The 13,575-nt window shown below is 42.2% G+C and overlaps 1 protein-coding gene across 8 annotated transcripts in view; it reads left to right on the top strand.

Moving 5' to 3' along the window:
* The window catches only part of LOC133401149 (intermembrane lipid transfer protein VPS13B-like), a 482,547-nt gene that overhangs the window by 355,765 nt on the left and 113,207 nt on the right, over window positions 1-13,575 (top strand). For all 8 annotated transcript variants that reach the window (XR_009768384.1, XM_061673722.1, XM_061673719.1 and 5 more), the window contains one exon: window positions 3,812-4,174. Coding sequence is in view for 7 of the 8 variants with exons in the window: in XM_061673722.1 (XP_061529706.1) it covers window positions 3,812-4,174 (363 nt within the window). In the remaining variant the exon portion in view is untranslated. The remainder of the gene's footprint in view (window positions 1-3,811; window positions 4,175-13,575) is intronic.

The raw sequence follows: 13,575 nt of genomic DNA, 5'->3' as shown, positions 1-13,575 counted from the left end.
AGGTAATGGGTACTATAACAGGATATGGGACCCTAATCTAAATCCTATTGAATCTGTGAAATGCAGTCTGACGAAGGCCCCCTTTAATCCTGAGGCTGCAGGAGAATTTACCTTAAGAGGAGGGGGCCAAAATACCTGTTGACAGGTGCCGAACTCTCATTGAGAGTGATAGAAATTGTCTGAGAAATTATGCAACAAAATGTTAAGGGATAATTGTTTGTCTGGACCACTTTTACCACACACGTAAAATAATGCTTAATTTTCATGATTTCATTTACAGTCATTTAGAATTATTATTATTATTATTTTTTTTTTTTATTTATACCTTCGTCATATTTTACAATTATGGGTTTTTCTTTCTTTAATAGGAAGGTACCAACATTTTGGTCCATGTGTTTAACACCCAAGAAGAGAGAAATATAATGATATATAGTGAGATTTTTCTCCTGAATTTTCTTGAACCATCCACAGTTTAATTGGTTTCTTGTGAAAGTCTTCCTAATAGTTTATCGCTGTGTGTGTAATGCGTGCCTATCACGTCTGCCGGCTCTTAATTTGACAATGCGTCAAATTTGATTTATTTAAATGAGATGTCAGTGGGGGCACATACCACCATGAGGCTACTTTTTCCTGCGTGATGAAAGCAATATGCTTGCAATTTTAGTACTGTTTATTCCACATGACCAATCCAACCTACCCTCTCAAGGATGCATAGTGGAAAAGTCTTGCTTAATGTAAACTGGATGGTGTCTCAGCACAGTCATCACTCGATGCAATTAACATAACTAATGCAGATACATACTGATTTTTCAACTGCGCAAGTTCATGTTCCACCAGTGATTATTAAAAACAAGGTCGTTTTTTTGTTTTCTAATCAGTGATGGCGTGGCACACCCTCAGACACTGTCCCCACCCCACCCCCCCCACCCTTGTCATCCTAAACAGTTCCAGTCTCGTAGCAGGTCAGTCGGTCAGTCCAAAGATGTAACTGCTACCATTTGGAAACGAGAGATCAGCCTTCTCTCCAGTGAGAGGCAGGGGGTGATAGATTAGCTAGAACAAATTGGAACCATTACTCTCCTATGTCCCTGGTTTCTGTCAAAGTACGGCTTCTAAGAAAGACTGTCAGTTACTGTATACAAGCTTGTGCACCTCCAAACCATCTAGAACCATTGTAATGCAATTCAGATGCAATCTGAGGTACGTGTCACTGGCCTTATATGTACGAGGCTCTTTTTGTGAATTTGCGATTCTACCGATACCCTTCAAGCATTTGTGCTCACACAACCACAGCCTTGCACAAACATCCTCTTCACACGCAGGCAGCGTGTAATTGGACACATCACCACCTGTGTCTGACACAGCCTCTCTGCTGTCAAAAGTCAAGCGTAAAATGTCAACCGCAGAATCAAAGGAGGGCACAGATGAAAACAAACTTTGTGGTTGTTGCACACACGCGCAGCAGGTTCAAAGGGGCAACGTTGTCACGCTTGACCTTGCCAAAAATGCAAGGTAACCTGTTTAATAAGCATATTTTATCCAAGTTCCATGTTCTCACAGTTCCTGTAGTGCTAATCAAAGCTGACATCAGAGAAAGGCTGTGTAAGAATCCCCACAGCCTGTTCATATCATGGACTGTTCTTTAAAATGTTGAAACAACTAAGAGTAATTTTCAACCTACAGAACTGTTGCCCGCTCCTCTGTTAGGCCTTCCACTTACAGCAACAATCTTGGAATAGCTGTTAGTGTGTCTGAAGCTTATCTCGTCAATAAACACATTGAGGATGATGCTGGGAAAAGTCACGAATTGCCCTTAACCTTATCTTAGGCCCAACAAGTACATTTGAAACTTTGAGGTTTGCTGAGGTCTCACAAGATGTCATGCATGACAGCAGTTCCAATTCCGAAGTTTCATGCAAATCTAGAAGCATATTTTTTTTCTGATAAATGTAAGAATGTATGAATTATAAGACCTTAGGGGAATTGGAAGTTAAAGTTTGTGCTGTATGACAACTAAATCGCTAAATATACGTATTTATAGGTGAATCTGTATCAGTTGTATTATGTAGTCGAGTTTATTTATGGAGCCCTTCATCACAAACGAGTTTTGAGGGGCGTAAGCCCGAAGGTCACAAAAATAATAATGAACTAATAATGAACTGGCAAAGCAGTGCCGCGCTCTGTGAGGAAGGGATACAGGAACGCACTTCTCTTATTGAATGGACATTGGACATATTTACTGCAGGGGTCACAAACATGTTATTTAGAAGCAAAGGTTTAAGGTTTTGTTTGCATTAAAGGGTAATACTTTACCTCATGTAAAGTTAGTAAGTCATTCATTTTGTGTTCCTCAGTTACTTTACTACTAACTGGTTACAGGGGTACAGTTGGGGGGTTTTCTGGGTGGGTACAGAAAGGGACACTTGATGTTGACAGTCAGGCAGAGAACACAGAGCCAGGCACCGCCCTGACTGTGATGAGAGCCAACTTGATGTGATTACAACCAGGGTGGGGTTGATTAGGCTGGGGCCCAGTGGAAAAAGCAAAAGATGTGATTGAGTAAAAGAGGAGAGAGGCAAGAAGATGAACTCCATGAAGCAGAGAGGGGGGAGGATAAATGAGTGAAGAAAGTTAGAGGTGTTCTAAATGAACAGCTGCATACATGGGTTTTATTCCATCTCCGGAAAATTTCCTGGTCTAAGTCAGGTGGAAATGATAAGCTACATTGCTCTGCCCTCCAGTTCCATCCTTCCTTTTTACCATCTGCCTCACTTCCACTGGATTAAACAAAAGAATCTTGGTTGCAGTGACTGTGTGCGTGCGCGTGCATGCACACATTGCCTCTCCTGGCAGTGCTGCTGCTAGTTCTCATCTAGTTCTTGTATCTGGGAAGGAGACATACGGAAGGCCTAAACCCCCTTAAAAGCACTAGTGCCTTGAGGATACCATGAAAAGCAGCTGGACTTGTTTTCAGCTGCTTCCCTATCCCATCATCATGACCAAGTGGAAAAATTGGATAATGGAAGTGGTGTAACACGGCACGGAGTGAATTCATGTGTCTCGGCGAATTCCAGTCAAGTGTTTGAAGACTGCAGTGCAGAAAGGCACAAGCAAAAGACGTCTTGAATTTATGTCTTTCATGAAGAAAAGATTCCCTTTCATGCTCTTCCACATTAATTTATGTTATGTATATGTTTGATTATAAGAACAGGAGAGTGAGACTGAGACCATCTGTTCTCAAACACATTCTTGCAAGCAAAGCTGAACGATCAGAGAAGATAAAAACCAGTGTCCCGTGGGTTTGGTAGCAGCACATTTTGCTCCATGAAACACTGATGAAGCTTGTCCCTTTTTTATGGAACGAAATGGAATTTGTCCAGTTATGGCGGATTTTCAAATTACTAGCAGGGCCGCACCTGAACTTCTATTTGTTCATGTTGTGTCCTGGGCCCCATCACGAAATTGGCTGTCATAAAATGAATATACTAGAAAATTGCAATTTCCCATCCACTGATGCAAAACCGCAGAAATTGGAACACCCACAAAGCCCCAAGACCAGTGAGCGTATGTGAGCATGATGACAATATATTTGTCACTAGCTACCTGAAAGCATTGCTCCTTTTTGTTCCCTTGATATATGCTTTCTCACTTGCCACTTCATAAATATTACACACTCAAGTACTGGGGAGATTTTCTGGTGTTTAAAGATAGCCCTGAATCTATTCGTGAACTTGCAGTAAAATGTTGATAGCACTGTGTGTTTTCATTTAATTGTACCTATCTAATTCCATCTTTCTACTTCCCTCCACAGCTGAACTGAATTTACAGTTCTCTCGCCCCTTGAAAATCAACCCAACACTGGTCAAACTGGAGCAGGCCAAAGCCTACCTGAAGAAAATCTTGCCAAACCACACTTGGATCACCTCCTCTTCCCCTCATCCATCCCCTGCAAAGATGCCAACGAGGGCTTTTTCCCCACCTCATCAAAGTCAAGGCCTGTGGAAAGCCAGCAGCATCGGTGCTTTGGCTTTGTCCTTCCACAAAGTCTTTCTCCACACTACACAGATTGTGGTTGTCCTGGAGACGGAGGCCCATCCAATGAGGCCCAGCGTGACTGTGTCTGTGTCTTCTCTGATGGGAAGTCTCAACTTGAAGTCAGACCCAAGCATCGAGGGTGAGTAAAACAGAACTATGTTATTCGGTTTGGTGGGCATGGAAAAACATTGTTTAAAGATAAATGATCACATTTTATAACAACAGAGTTAGGAACTTGTTCTCAGGAAAATGTTATATACATTTCTGCAAAAACTAATGCATTTGAAATAGTACCAAACTGACTGGGATTGCTTGAAAAGCTTTTTTCTTTTTTGATATACTTATTTAAGTAGGTGTTTGTTTATTTTTGTTTTAATCATTTATAGACCTTTGTTTTGTTTTCTCGTGTGTAGTACGCTCGAGTATAAAAAAAATCACACTTTCACAGCTGAATTTTCCTTCTACTTATTTATAATACGCACCGTAGAATTTGTGGTATTCATGCTCAAAAGTTGCAGTATTAGCCGCATATTAACTTGTGTTTTATTAAGTTTTCAAAGAAATTCTCTGAAGTCCTTTGGCTACTTCTGTGTATGCGTCAAACAAAACAATAGCGGAAAATGCTTGCCTTGCTCTGTACACATGCACTGATGACACTGATACTTAAGACTATGTAAGCAGTTACATAATCAAAATTATCTATCTTAGTCTAGGAATTAGGTATATTACAAATTCACAAGTGAGCATTTCTGCCGTCAAGTAAACTAAGACACAATATCCGTTGCCCCGTTGCCGTCAAAGCACCCTATAGGTACCGGTATATGCCTAAGACATAGAAGCAGAGAAGGTTTTTGCGTTGTTTTTTAATTTGGTAATTGTTTTTACACCTATGTATAATACACAGTCTCAATTATTATTTTTTTTATTAGAGCATAACAAACATTTTTACACATCTTACGAATTCTGCCCTGGTAATCAAAGATATGAGCAAGCCTTACTCTTCTTATTATTGGCTAGCACAAAGACAGACTTTTAGTGGCTAATGATGCGCTGAAGCGCTTCAGCACCACACACACACAAACACAAGGCTCAAAATATATATATATTTTTTGAGGAGCAACTTTATAATTTTGAGGAGCAATTGTTTTGAGCTTTATCGCACAGGGACCCGAAGCAAGGATTTTATGAAACAATAAAAATATGACAATATAATGGGGGAGTTGAATGTAGGGCTGCAGCTAACCAATATTTTATTACTCAATGGATGGATGGTATCCGTCTGATAATTCTATCAAACAATCGATTGTTTGGATGAACTATATTTTTGCTTGGTTAAAGAGCAATTTTGAATACAAAAGAGAAAATAAGACCTTTCACCTCATACCGTATAATAACTAATTGGTTCCCTTTTTTTAAATATAACCAACAATTTTAATTTCTTGAAATTACATTGTGCATAAATTATTTTTTTTAAGCATTAACAGCCTTTGTGCCTCTTCACTTAAACAGCTTGCATTTTAGCAATTTGTAACATTAATAAATTAGGTTCATGGCTGGGCATTTATGATCTTAAATCAGCTGACTAGGAATAAGACAAATATTCTTTTAGAAGTTTTGGAAGTGTTCAATTTGTTCTAATTAAAATGAAGAAACCTCGAGAGAGAAAAATATTTCCTTCATCTCCCTTCACCAAAACCCTCCTCTGTTTGGGTACATGATCCATTTTACTCTTATTCCTGTCTTGCCACATTTGCGACGTTTTTCACCTGTTTGACGTTTTTCCACTTACAGATCATCAGAGTGGCCCTATGTCACACAGCAAAAAGCACACTGCTCTGTATGTACTGTTATGGTTGTGTTATACTGTTCTTGTCACGGTAAAAAAAAAAAAAAAAAAATCCACACATTTGACAGTACTCATAATTAAGAGAGACATTCTGCAGCGCTAACGTTGTTAGTAAAGTAGACTAATGTTAAGATCACTGATTTGTGCTATGTCAACTTCACCTATGTCTCTCGGGTCCCGCGACGCGGCGTCATACTCTGCTGAGAGAGAGTTCCGTGTTACGACGACTGGGTGCTCGCCTTGCATTTCACTCTGAAATGCTACCACACTATCGCCATTTGTCTTTTTACTCTCTCTCTCTCCTCAATTCGGCATCACATTTCGCAACCACTGTCTTCCCGCTAATCTATCGAAGGCTTCACTTCTGCGTCCGTGCTTCGGTGACGTACGTGTGTTGTGTCTAATACTCCCCTGCCTGTTCCCGTCTTCGCGACTGTCTCCATGGTAAATGTGATGTGCAGTTTTGCTTTTCAATGTTTTGAAAAAAATGAGAATTTTGACACACAAAATGCGATGCGAAAACTCTTAATTCAAGCCTTTCACACATACGTAGGTAAGCAATGTTGTGCGTCAATGGACGGAGATTCTCCATGCCTTTTGCGTCCCTAATCATTTTTGTTCATCTAGGACACGGGATGCACATCAAACGAGATCCCTGTAATGCATTTTATGTAGGGCGCCTTTCATGTCACTCAAGCTCACCTTGCAGGATCAAAAGAACAATATAACATTAAGTATTACAAAATGAAGAATAAAATACAGCAAAGTGTTCTAAAAGTAGGCGGCACGGTGGCCGACTGGTTAGAGCGTCAGCCTCACAGTTCTAAGGACCTAGGTTCAACCCCCATCCCCGCCTGTGTGGAGTTTGCATGTTCTCCCCGTGCCTGCGTGGGTTTTCTCCGGGCACTCCGGTTTCCTCCCACATCCCAAAAACATTCATTAATTGGAGACTCTAAATTGCCCGTAGCCATGACTGTGAGTGCGAATGGTTGTTTGTTTCTTTCTATGTGCCCTGCGATTGGCTGGCAACCAGTTCAGGGTGTACCCCGCCTCCTGCCCGATGACAGCTGGGATAGGCTCCAGCACGCCTGCAACCCTAGTGAGGAGAAGCGGCTCAGAAAATGGATGGATGGATCTAAAAGTATTGTCTTTGTTTTTGTGTTTTTCGTTCGTCTTTGGAGACATTACGCAACTCACTTACACAAGGGAAGACTTGCTAAACATTAGTGAGTCTTTCTTTCACCAACTTTGGCAAATCCGCTCAGTGTTTTCCCCCCAGAGTTACTCCCCAGGGGGGCGGCTGCGGTCCGCATGGAGACGAAGGCGACGAAGGGGTAAGCGCGTCGCCATCCAAGTGAAGCTCCGCAAGAGAGGATACAGAATGGCCTTCCCGTCGATCCACCTCGCGGATCTACGCTCCCTAACCAACAAAATGGACGAGCTTCATCTTCTGACAAAGTCCAGTAAAGACTTTGGACCGCCACCATGTGCTTTACGGAGACATGGCTTTGTGAACGCTTCCCTGATGGCGCCATAATGCTTCCGGGCTTCCAACTACACCGGGCAGACCGCGTCACGGAAAACAAAAGGTGGCGGGATATGCTTCTACATCAATGAAAAATGGTGTACTGACGTCACGGAGCTCAGCACACACTGCAGCCCGGATTTAGAGTCGCTGTTTTTGAACTTCAAGCCATTCTACTCACCTCATGAATTCGCAACTCTCATTCTCGCCGGTGTTTACGTTCCTCCTCAAGCTAACACGAATGTTGCACTGCTAACGCTCGCTGAACAAGTGAACAAAATGGGGAAAAAAACTCCCAAACTCACCCCTCATTATTCTTGGGGACTTTAACAAAGCTAAACTCAACCATGAACTCCCTAAATACAAGCAGCACATCGCCTGTCCTACCAGGGAAAAGACCACTCCTATACTATGCTAAATAACGCCTACCGTGCCATACCTCGTGCAGCTCTGGGCTCGTCTGATCACTCCTTAATTCACTTAATACCAACATACAGGCAAGAACTTAAATGTGCGAAGCCTATGGTGAAAACAGTAAAAAAGTGGACCAACGAAGCAAAGGTAGAACTTCAAAGCTGTCTAGACTGTACAGACTGGAGTGTCGCACGACCGCCCAACATTACACCTCTGACTTCTGAGTTGAGCTTCTACAAACAGGATGTGAAACGCATCTTTAAACAACAGAAGATTAACAAAGCAGCAGGCCCGGACCTTGTGTCCCCATCCTGTTGGCGCGGACCAGCTCTCTCCAGTCTTCACACAGATCTTCAATAGATCTCTGGAACTGATCCAAGTACCATCCTGTTTCAAACGCTCTAGCATCATCTCAGTCCGCAAGAAACCTGAAATCTTGTGTCTGAATGACTACAGGCCTGTCGCCTTGACATCTGTGGTCATGAAGTCCTTTGACCGCCTCGTGCTGGACCACCTCAAGAGCGCCACAGGTCCCCTGCTGGACCCCCTGCAGTTTGCCTACCAAGCATACAGGTCTGCGGAAGATGCAGTCAACATGGGACTGCACTTCATCCTAGAACACCTCGACGGCGCGCGGATCTACGCGAGGATCCTGTTCGTGGACTTCAGCTCTGCGTTCAACACCAACATCCCTGAACTCCTTTCCTCCAAGCTTTTCCAGCTCAGCGTCTCGCCTGCCATCTACCAGTGGATTTACAGATGCCTGACGGGCAGAACACAGCAGGTGAGGCTGGGGGAGGCCACCTCATCTACACGCACCACCAGCACTGAAGCGCCCCAAGGTTGTGTCCTCTCTCCGCTGCTCTTCTCTCTCTACATGAACGACTGCACCTCAACGCACCCGTCTGTCAAACTCCTGAAGTATGCAGACGACACCACAGTCATTGGCCTCATCAAAGATGGTGACGAGTCTGCGTAGCGACAGGAAGTGGACCGGCTGGAGCAGTGGTGCGGCCGACACAACCTGGAGCTGAACACGCTCAAGACTGTAGAGATGATCGTGGACTTCAGGAGGCATCCTTCGCCACAGCTGCCCCTCACGCTGTCCAACTGCCTTGTGTCAACAGTCAAGACCTTCAAGTTCCTGGGAATTACAGTCTCTCAGTACCTGAAGAGGTATCTCAACATCAACTCCATCCTCAAAAAGGCCCAGCAGAGGATGTACTTCCTGCAGCTTCTGAGAAAGCACGGCCTGCCACAGGAGCTGCTGGGGCAGTTCTACACAGCAGTCATCGAATCAGTCCTGTGTTCTTCCATCACAGTCTGGTTTGGTGCTGCTACAAAAAAGCACAAACTCCGACTGCAATGGACAATCAAAACTGCTGAAAAGATTGTCGGTACCCCCCTACCCACCCTTGAGGACTTGCACACTGTCAGAACTAAGACAAGAACATGCAAAATCCTCTTGGACCCTGCACATCCTGGTCACCACCTCTTCCAGCTCCTTTCTTCAGGTAGGCGCTACCAAACAATGCAAACTAAAACAAGGAGACATTCGAACAGCTTCTTCCCTCTTGCCATTAATGTCTTAAAGTTAACAGTTAACAGTTCCATTGCAACATGCTTCAATAAAAATCTGAGTAATTAAAAACATTGTATTAATTAAGCAGAGGGAGTATTTCAAACTCCCCTGTTACACAACAAAACTGTTCCAGCGCAAAGGTATACAGATCCACCATCCAGGCATACAGATCCACCATCCAGGCATACAGATCCACCATCCAGCTGAACAGGACAGGTTTTAAAAAAATAAAAATGAAAAAAAAGATAAAAGTAGATAAAAACCAAACCAGTTCTAAAGAATATGCCTGTATACAAAGATGTGTTTTGACTAATGATTTGAAGGTGATGAGAGAGTCTGATTTCCTAATGTCAGAGCGTTGCACTGGTGCGGGAGCTGAGCGACTGAAGGCTCTTTACGCCATGGTGATCAGGCGGGTGGGAGGTGAAACAAGTTGAAGAGAGGAGGATGACCTAAGGGAGCGGGTGGGTCTGTGGAGTAGGTTGGTGAGATATACTGAGGGTCGGGGTTATTGATGGATTTGAATGTGAGGAGGAGGATCTTATATGAAATGCGGTGTGTAATGAGCAGCAGTGAAGTTGCTGTAGGACAGATGTGATGTGACTTGTGAGGGCATTTTGTCAGAATGCGGGCGGCAGAATTTTGAACCATTTGACATCTACGGATGAATTTGTTTCGGAGGCCAGTGAAAAGAGAATTGCAATAGTCAAGATGGGATGTGACTAATGTATGACTAAGCGTGACAGTGTTGTTGGAGCGGGATGGACAGAGACAGGAGATGTTGCTTTGGTGAAAGTAGGCAGACCCAGTGATGGAGTAAATGTGTGACTGGAAGGAGAGTGCTATTCAGGATGACACCCAGAGTGAGTTGTCGATCTGGAGGGAAAAGACTGCTGGTTTTTGAGAAGGTGGATTTAGTGCCAATGAGAATTTCTGTTTTTTCACTGTTAGTTTGAGAAAGTAATGGCAAGCCAGGATTGGATTGGATTGTAATCCAACGCACACTCTCACACTTAACTGGGACTCCAAGGACTACACATGGGTCATGGGTCTGTTCTAAAAAATAACTTAGAAGTGATGGGACATTGTGATTTCCTAAGAATGCTGGAGAAGTAATCATTTGAAAATATAAATACTTGCAGAGATTTATAGTGCTGCATATAAGTGTTGCATATTGATATCTGTTACTAAACTTTGTTGATGATTATTGTGAGAAAACAGCACAATCAGTATCTTCACATAGATGAATATTATCAACGATTGATAATAAAATATCATTAAAGTTGAGCAAATGTGTTATGAAGTGTGAATGAAACTGGTAGCACTTTGCATTAATCAGTACCTAAGAAGTAGCTCTCAGTTTCAAAAAGGTTGGTGACTCTGGTATATACCTTATTTTGTGTTGCAACACCACACATATTGAACCAAAGCAACACATGCGAGCATTTGAGATGTCAACCATGCAGGTTTTGTGCGGAAAATGACCTGATTTCTATCTGAAGAAAAACAGCCCCAAAGCCACCATGATGTTTCACTGTGGGTGTGGTGTTCCTTTGGTGATATACAGTGTTATTTTGCACCAAACATACCTTTTAGAGTTATGGCTAGTAAGTAATAAGTTCAACCTTGGTTTCATCAGACCATAAAACATTTTCCAACATGCTTTTGTGAGACTTTGTTTTTGCTAGGTTTAGCCAGGGTCTGATATTTTTCACCCATCTTACCACCTTACCCCCTAGCCCAGACATGAATAGTATGGTAAATTGTTGTCATATAAAGGACACAGCCCATACTTGCCGTAAATTCCTGCAACTCCTTTAATGTTGCTGTTGTAGGCCTTTTTTAACAGCCTCCCTGATCATTTTTCTTGTCTTTTAATCACTTTTGGAGTAATGTCACTGCCATGTTTTATCCACTTGTCAAGGACTGTCTTCACTGTGTTCCACGGTGTGTACTAACAACTCTTTAATGTGAGTTTAAATGTGAATGGTCGATACTGTGCATAGCCACATCCCCAGTTACAAGAGCTTGTGCATGCATTGCCAATTTTCCTTAGTTAAAAAAAAATTAAATGATAGCAAAAGAACCAAAGACTGATGATTTTCCCCTTGCAGTAGATAGAGGTTTTACCTCTAAGTGGCTTGTTTGTACATGCTGCATTGCTGTGCAACCTCTCACTACGGTTGCTGAGGGACAAAGACAAAATTGGGGCAGGGCTACACAAGTGCCTGCATCTGTTTTACAGATGGTGATATAGAGTTACATTATACTAAGATATTTCGGTGTCAAAGCATCTCATTAAAACCTCAAAAAACGTGTATTTTGTTTACCTTAGTCTACTTAGCTGCACAATGAAACAATACTACATGCTGCCCCACTTTTCATCAGCTTTTTCCATCATGGATGTGTTGACTTTGACAAAACCATACACTGGAACCTCTTAAGGGTCAATGCAATTTGTTACAGAATGCCAGTCAACCTCCAATTTAGTCAGATTTATAGATAGAAAAACAATTCCATCATGACTAATATACAGGTAGTTCAGTGTAATTGGGGTGGTTTATTCACATTAAGTGTATGCCCTGCAACCGGAGGGTGGCTTATTCACATCCCTGCCCGAGTGCATGTCGTTGTTGTGTCCCTGCGCAAGAAACTTAACCCACATTGCCCACAAATGAATGTGGTTGGATATTTGGTGGCGGTCGGCGGGCCCGTAGGCACAGAATGGCAGCCATGCTTCCACCAGACTGCCCCAGGGCAGCTGTGGCTACACAAGTAGCTTACCATCACTGGGGTGTGACTGCAGAGTGATTGAATAATGTGGGCAATTGTACAGCATCTTTGAGTGCCTTGAAAAGTGCTATATAAAGTGTATGCGTTATTATTAATAAGGAAAGGTGTTGACCTCTGGCAGTTGTAAAATGTAAAAGCAAGAAGAAGAACACGCTTAGTCTTAACTTTAATGGCGAATGATGAAGCCCTCATGCTTTTTGAGAGTAATGAATCTCACTCACTAAATTTTCATCATATTTTTATTTAGTTAATATTTCAAGTGTAAATCCAGTGAACCAATGTTAAAAGTCAAACTTTTAAATCATAAAACATCCTCCCTCAACTTTCCAGTTGTCACACATTGAAGTGGAATTTTACTATAAGTCTCTGTCACGCAACTTGCAATGTGTATTATTCTTGTTCTCCTCTTACATTCTTCTTCTCTTACTCCTTGTTGTGGCTGATCTTTCTTTTATGTATCACAAAAAAAGGGCGGGGGGAACTAACAAAGTAATCAAAACACATCCAGTGTTCATCCTTTGGATTTGCTGAATTGAGCTCTTTACTAGCACGGACTTCTCAAGGGACATCAGACTTGACGTCTTTTAGGGCAAGAAAACACACACCCAGAGTTAATCATTGGAGGGATCTTGCTTTCCTTATAAATATGAACATATTATAAAAACATGTGCCCTCATGGAATTAGGGTTTGACTGGAGAATCGTTACAAATATTCAGTTTGGAGCACTCGTGTTTACTGATATTACTGCAGTTTGGCTGGAAAATGGTTGCCGGTATGCCCCAACAAGATTATGTAGACAAGCACGTCTGTTCTGAGCAGCACGGCTATAAATATAACAGTCACCATATGCTACAAAACTTTTATTTTCTTCCTCGTAATTCCTATTTGAGCACTTGGTGAAAACCTGTGAGGTTTCTTATGTCTAGCTCATTATAGTTGGTAATATTTCATCCCTTGGCCCTGTCTTTGAAAGAATGTTGAAAAGTTCATGTGGGGTGAAACCTGTCCATGTTGCCAGTGGAATACAAGAAAGCCAAAGTATGCTTGTGTGTGGGAAACAGTATTTTTCAAAGCACATGTCTCAAACCTAGCTGTTAAGCGACATGTTTGCCTCACCTTTTTTAGTCTCTTGATAACTTTGGGACTCTTATAGGGCTCTGTCATAAATTGTCTCTGTTCCCCAAGGATGCCTTCTCATAGTGATTCCAGATTTTGTTGCCATCATAAGGAGACAGATGTCTTCAATTACAACGACTGATTGTTGGTTCTAATAGGTCTATCTCCCAATTGTACTTATTTTTTTTAGTTTTTTTTTTTTTTTGACTCCGCCGCACCGGCTCCATCACTCACCGATCAAGACTGCTTTCTAATCCGTACCT

Source organism: Phycodurus eques, chromosome 4, assembly GCF_024500275.1.
Source record: "Phycodurus eques isolate BA_2022a chromosome 4, UOR_Pequ_1.1, whole genome shotgun sequence".
In the NCBI taxonomy this organism is placed as follows: domain Eukaryota; kingdom Metazoa; phylum Chordata; class Actinopteri; order Syngnathiformes; family Syngnathidae; genus Phycodurus; species Phycodurus eques.
Note: the sequence above shows the minus strand (reverse complement) of the source record. Positions and strands in the feature narration are given on the sequence as shown.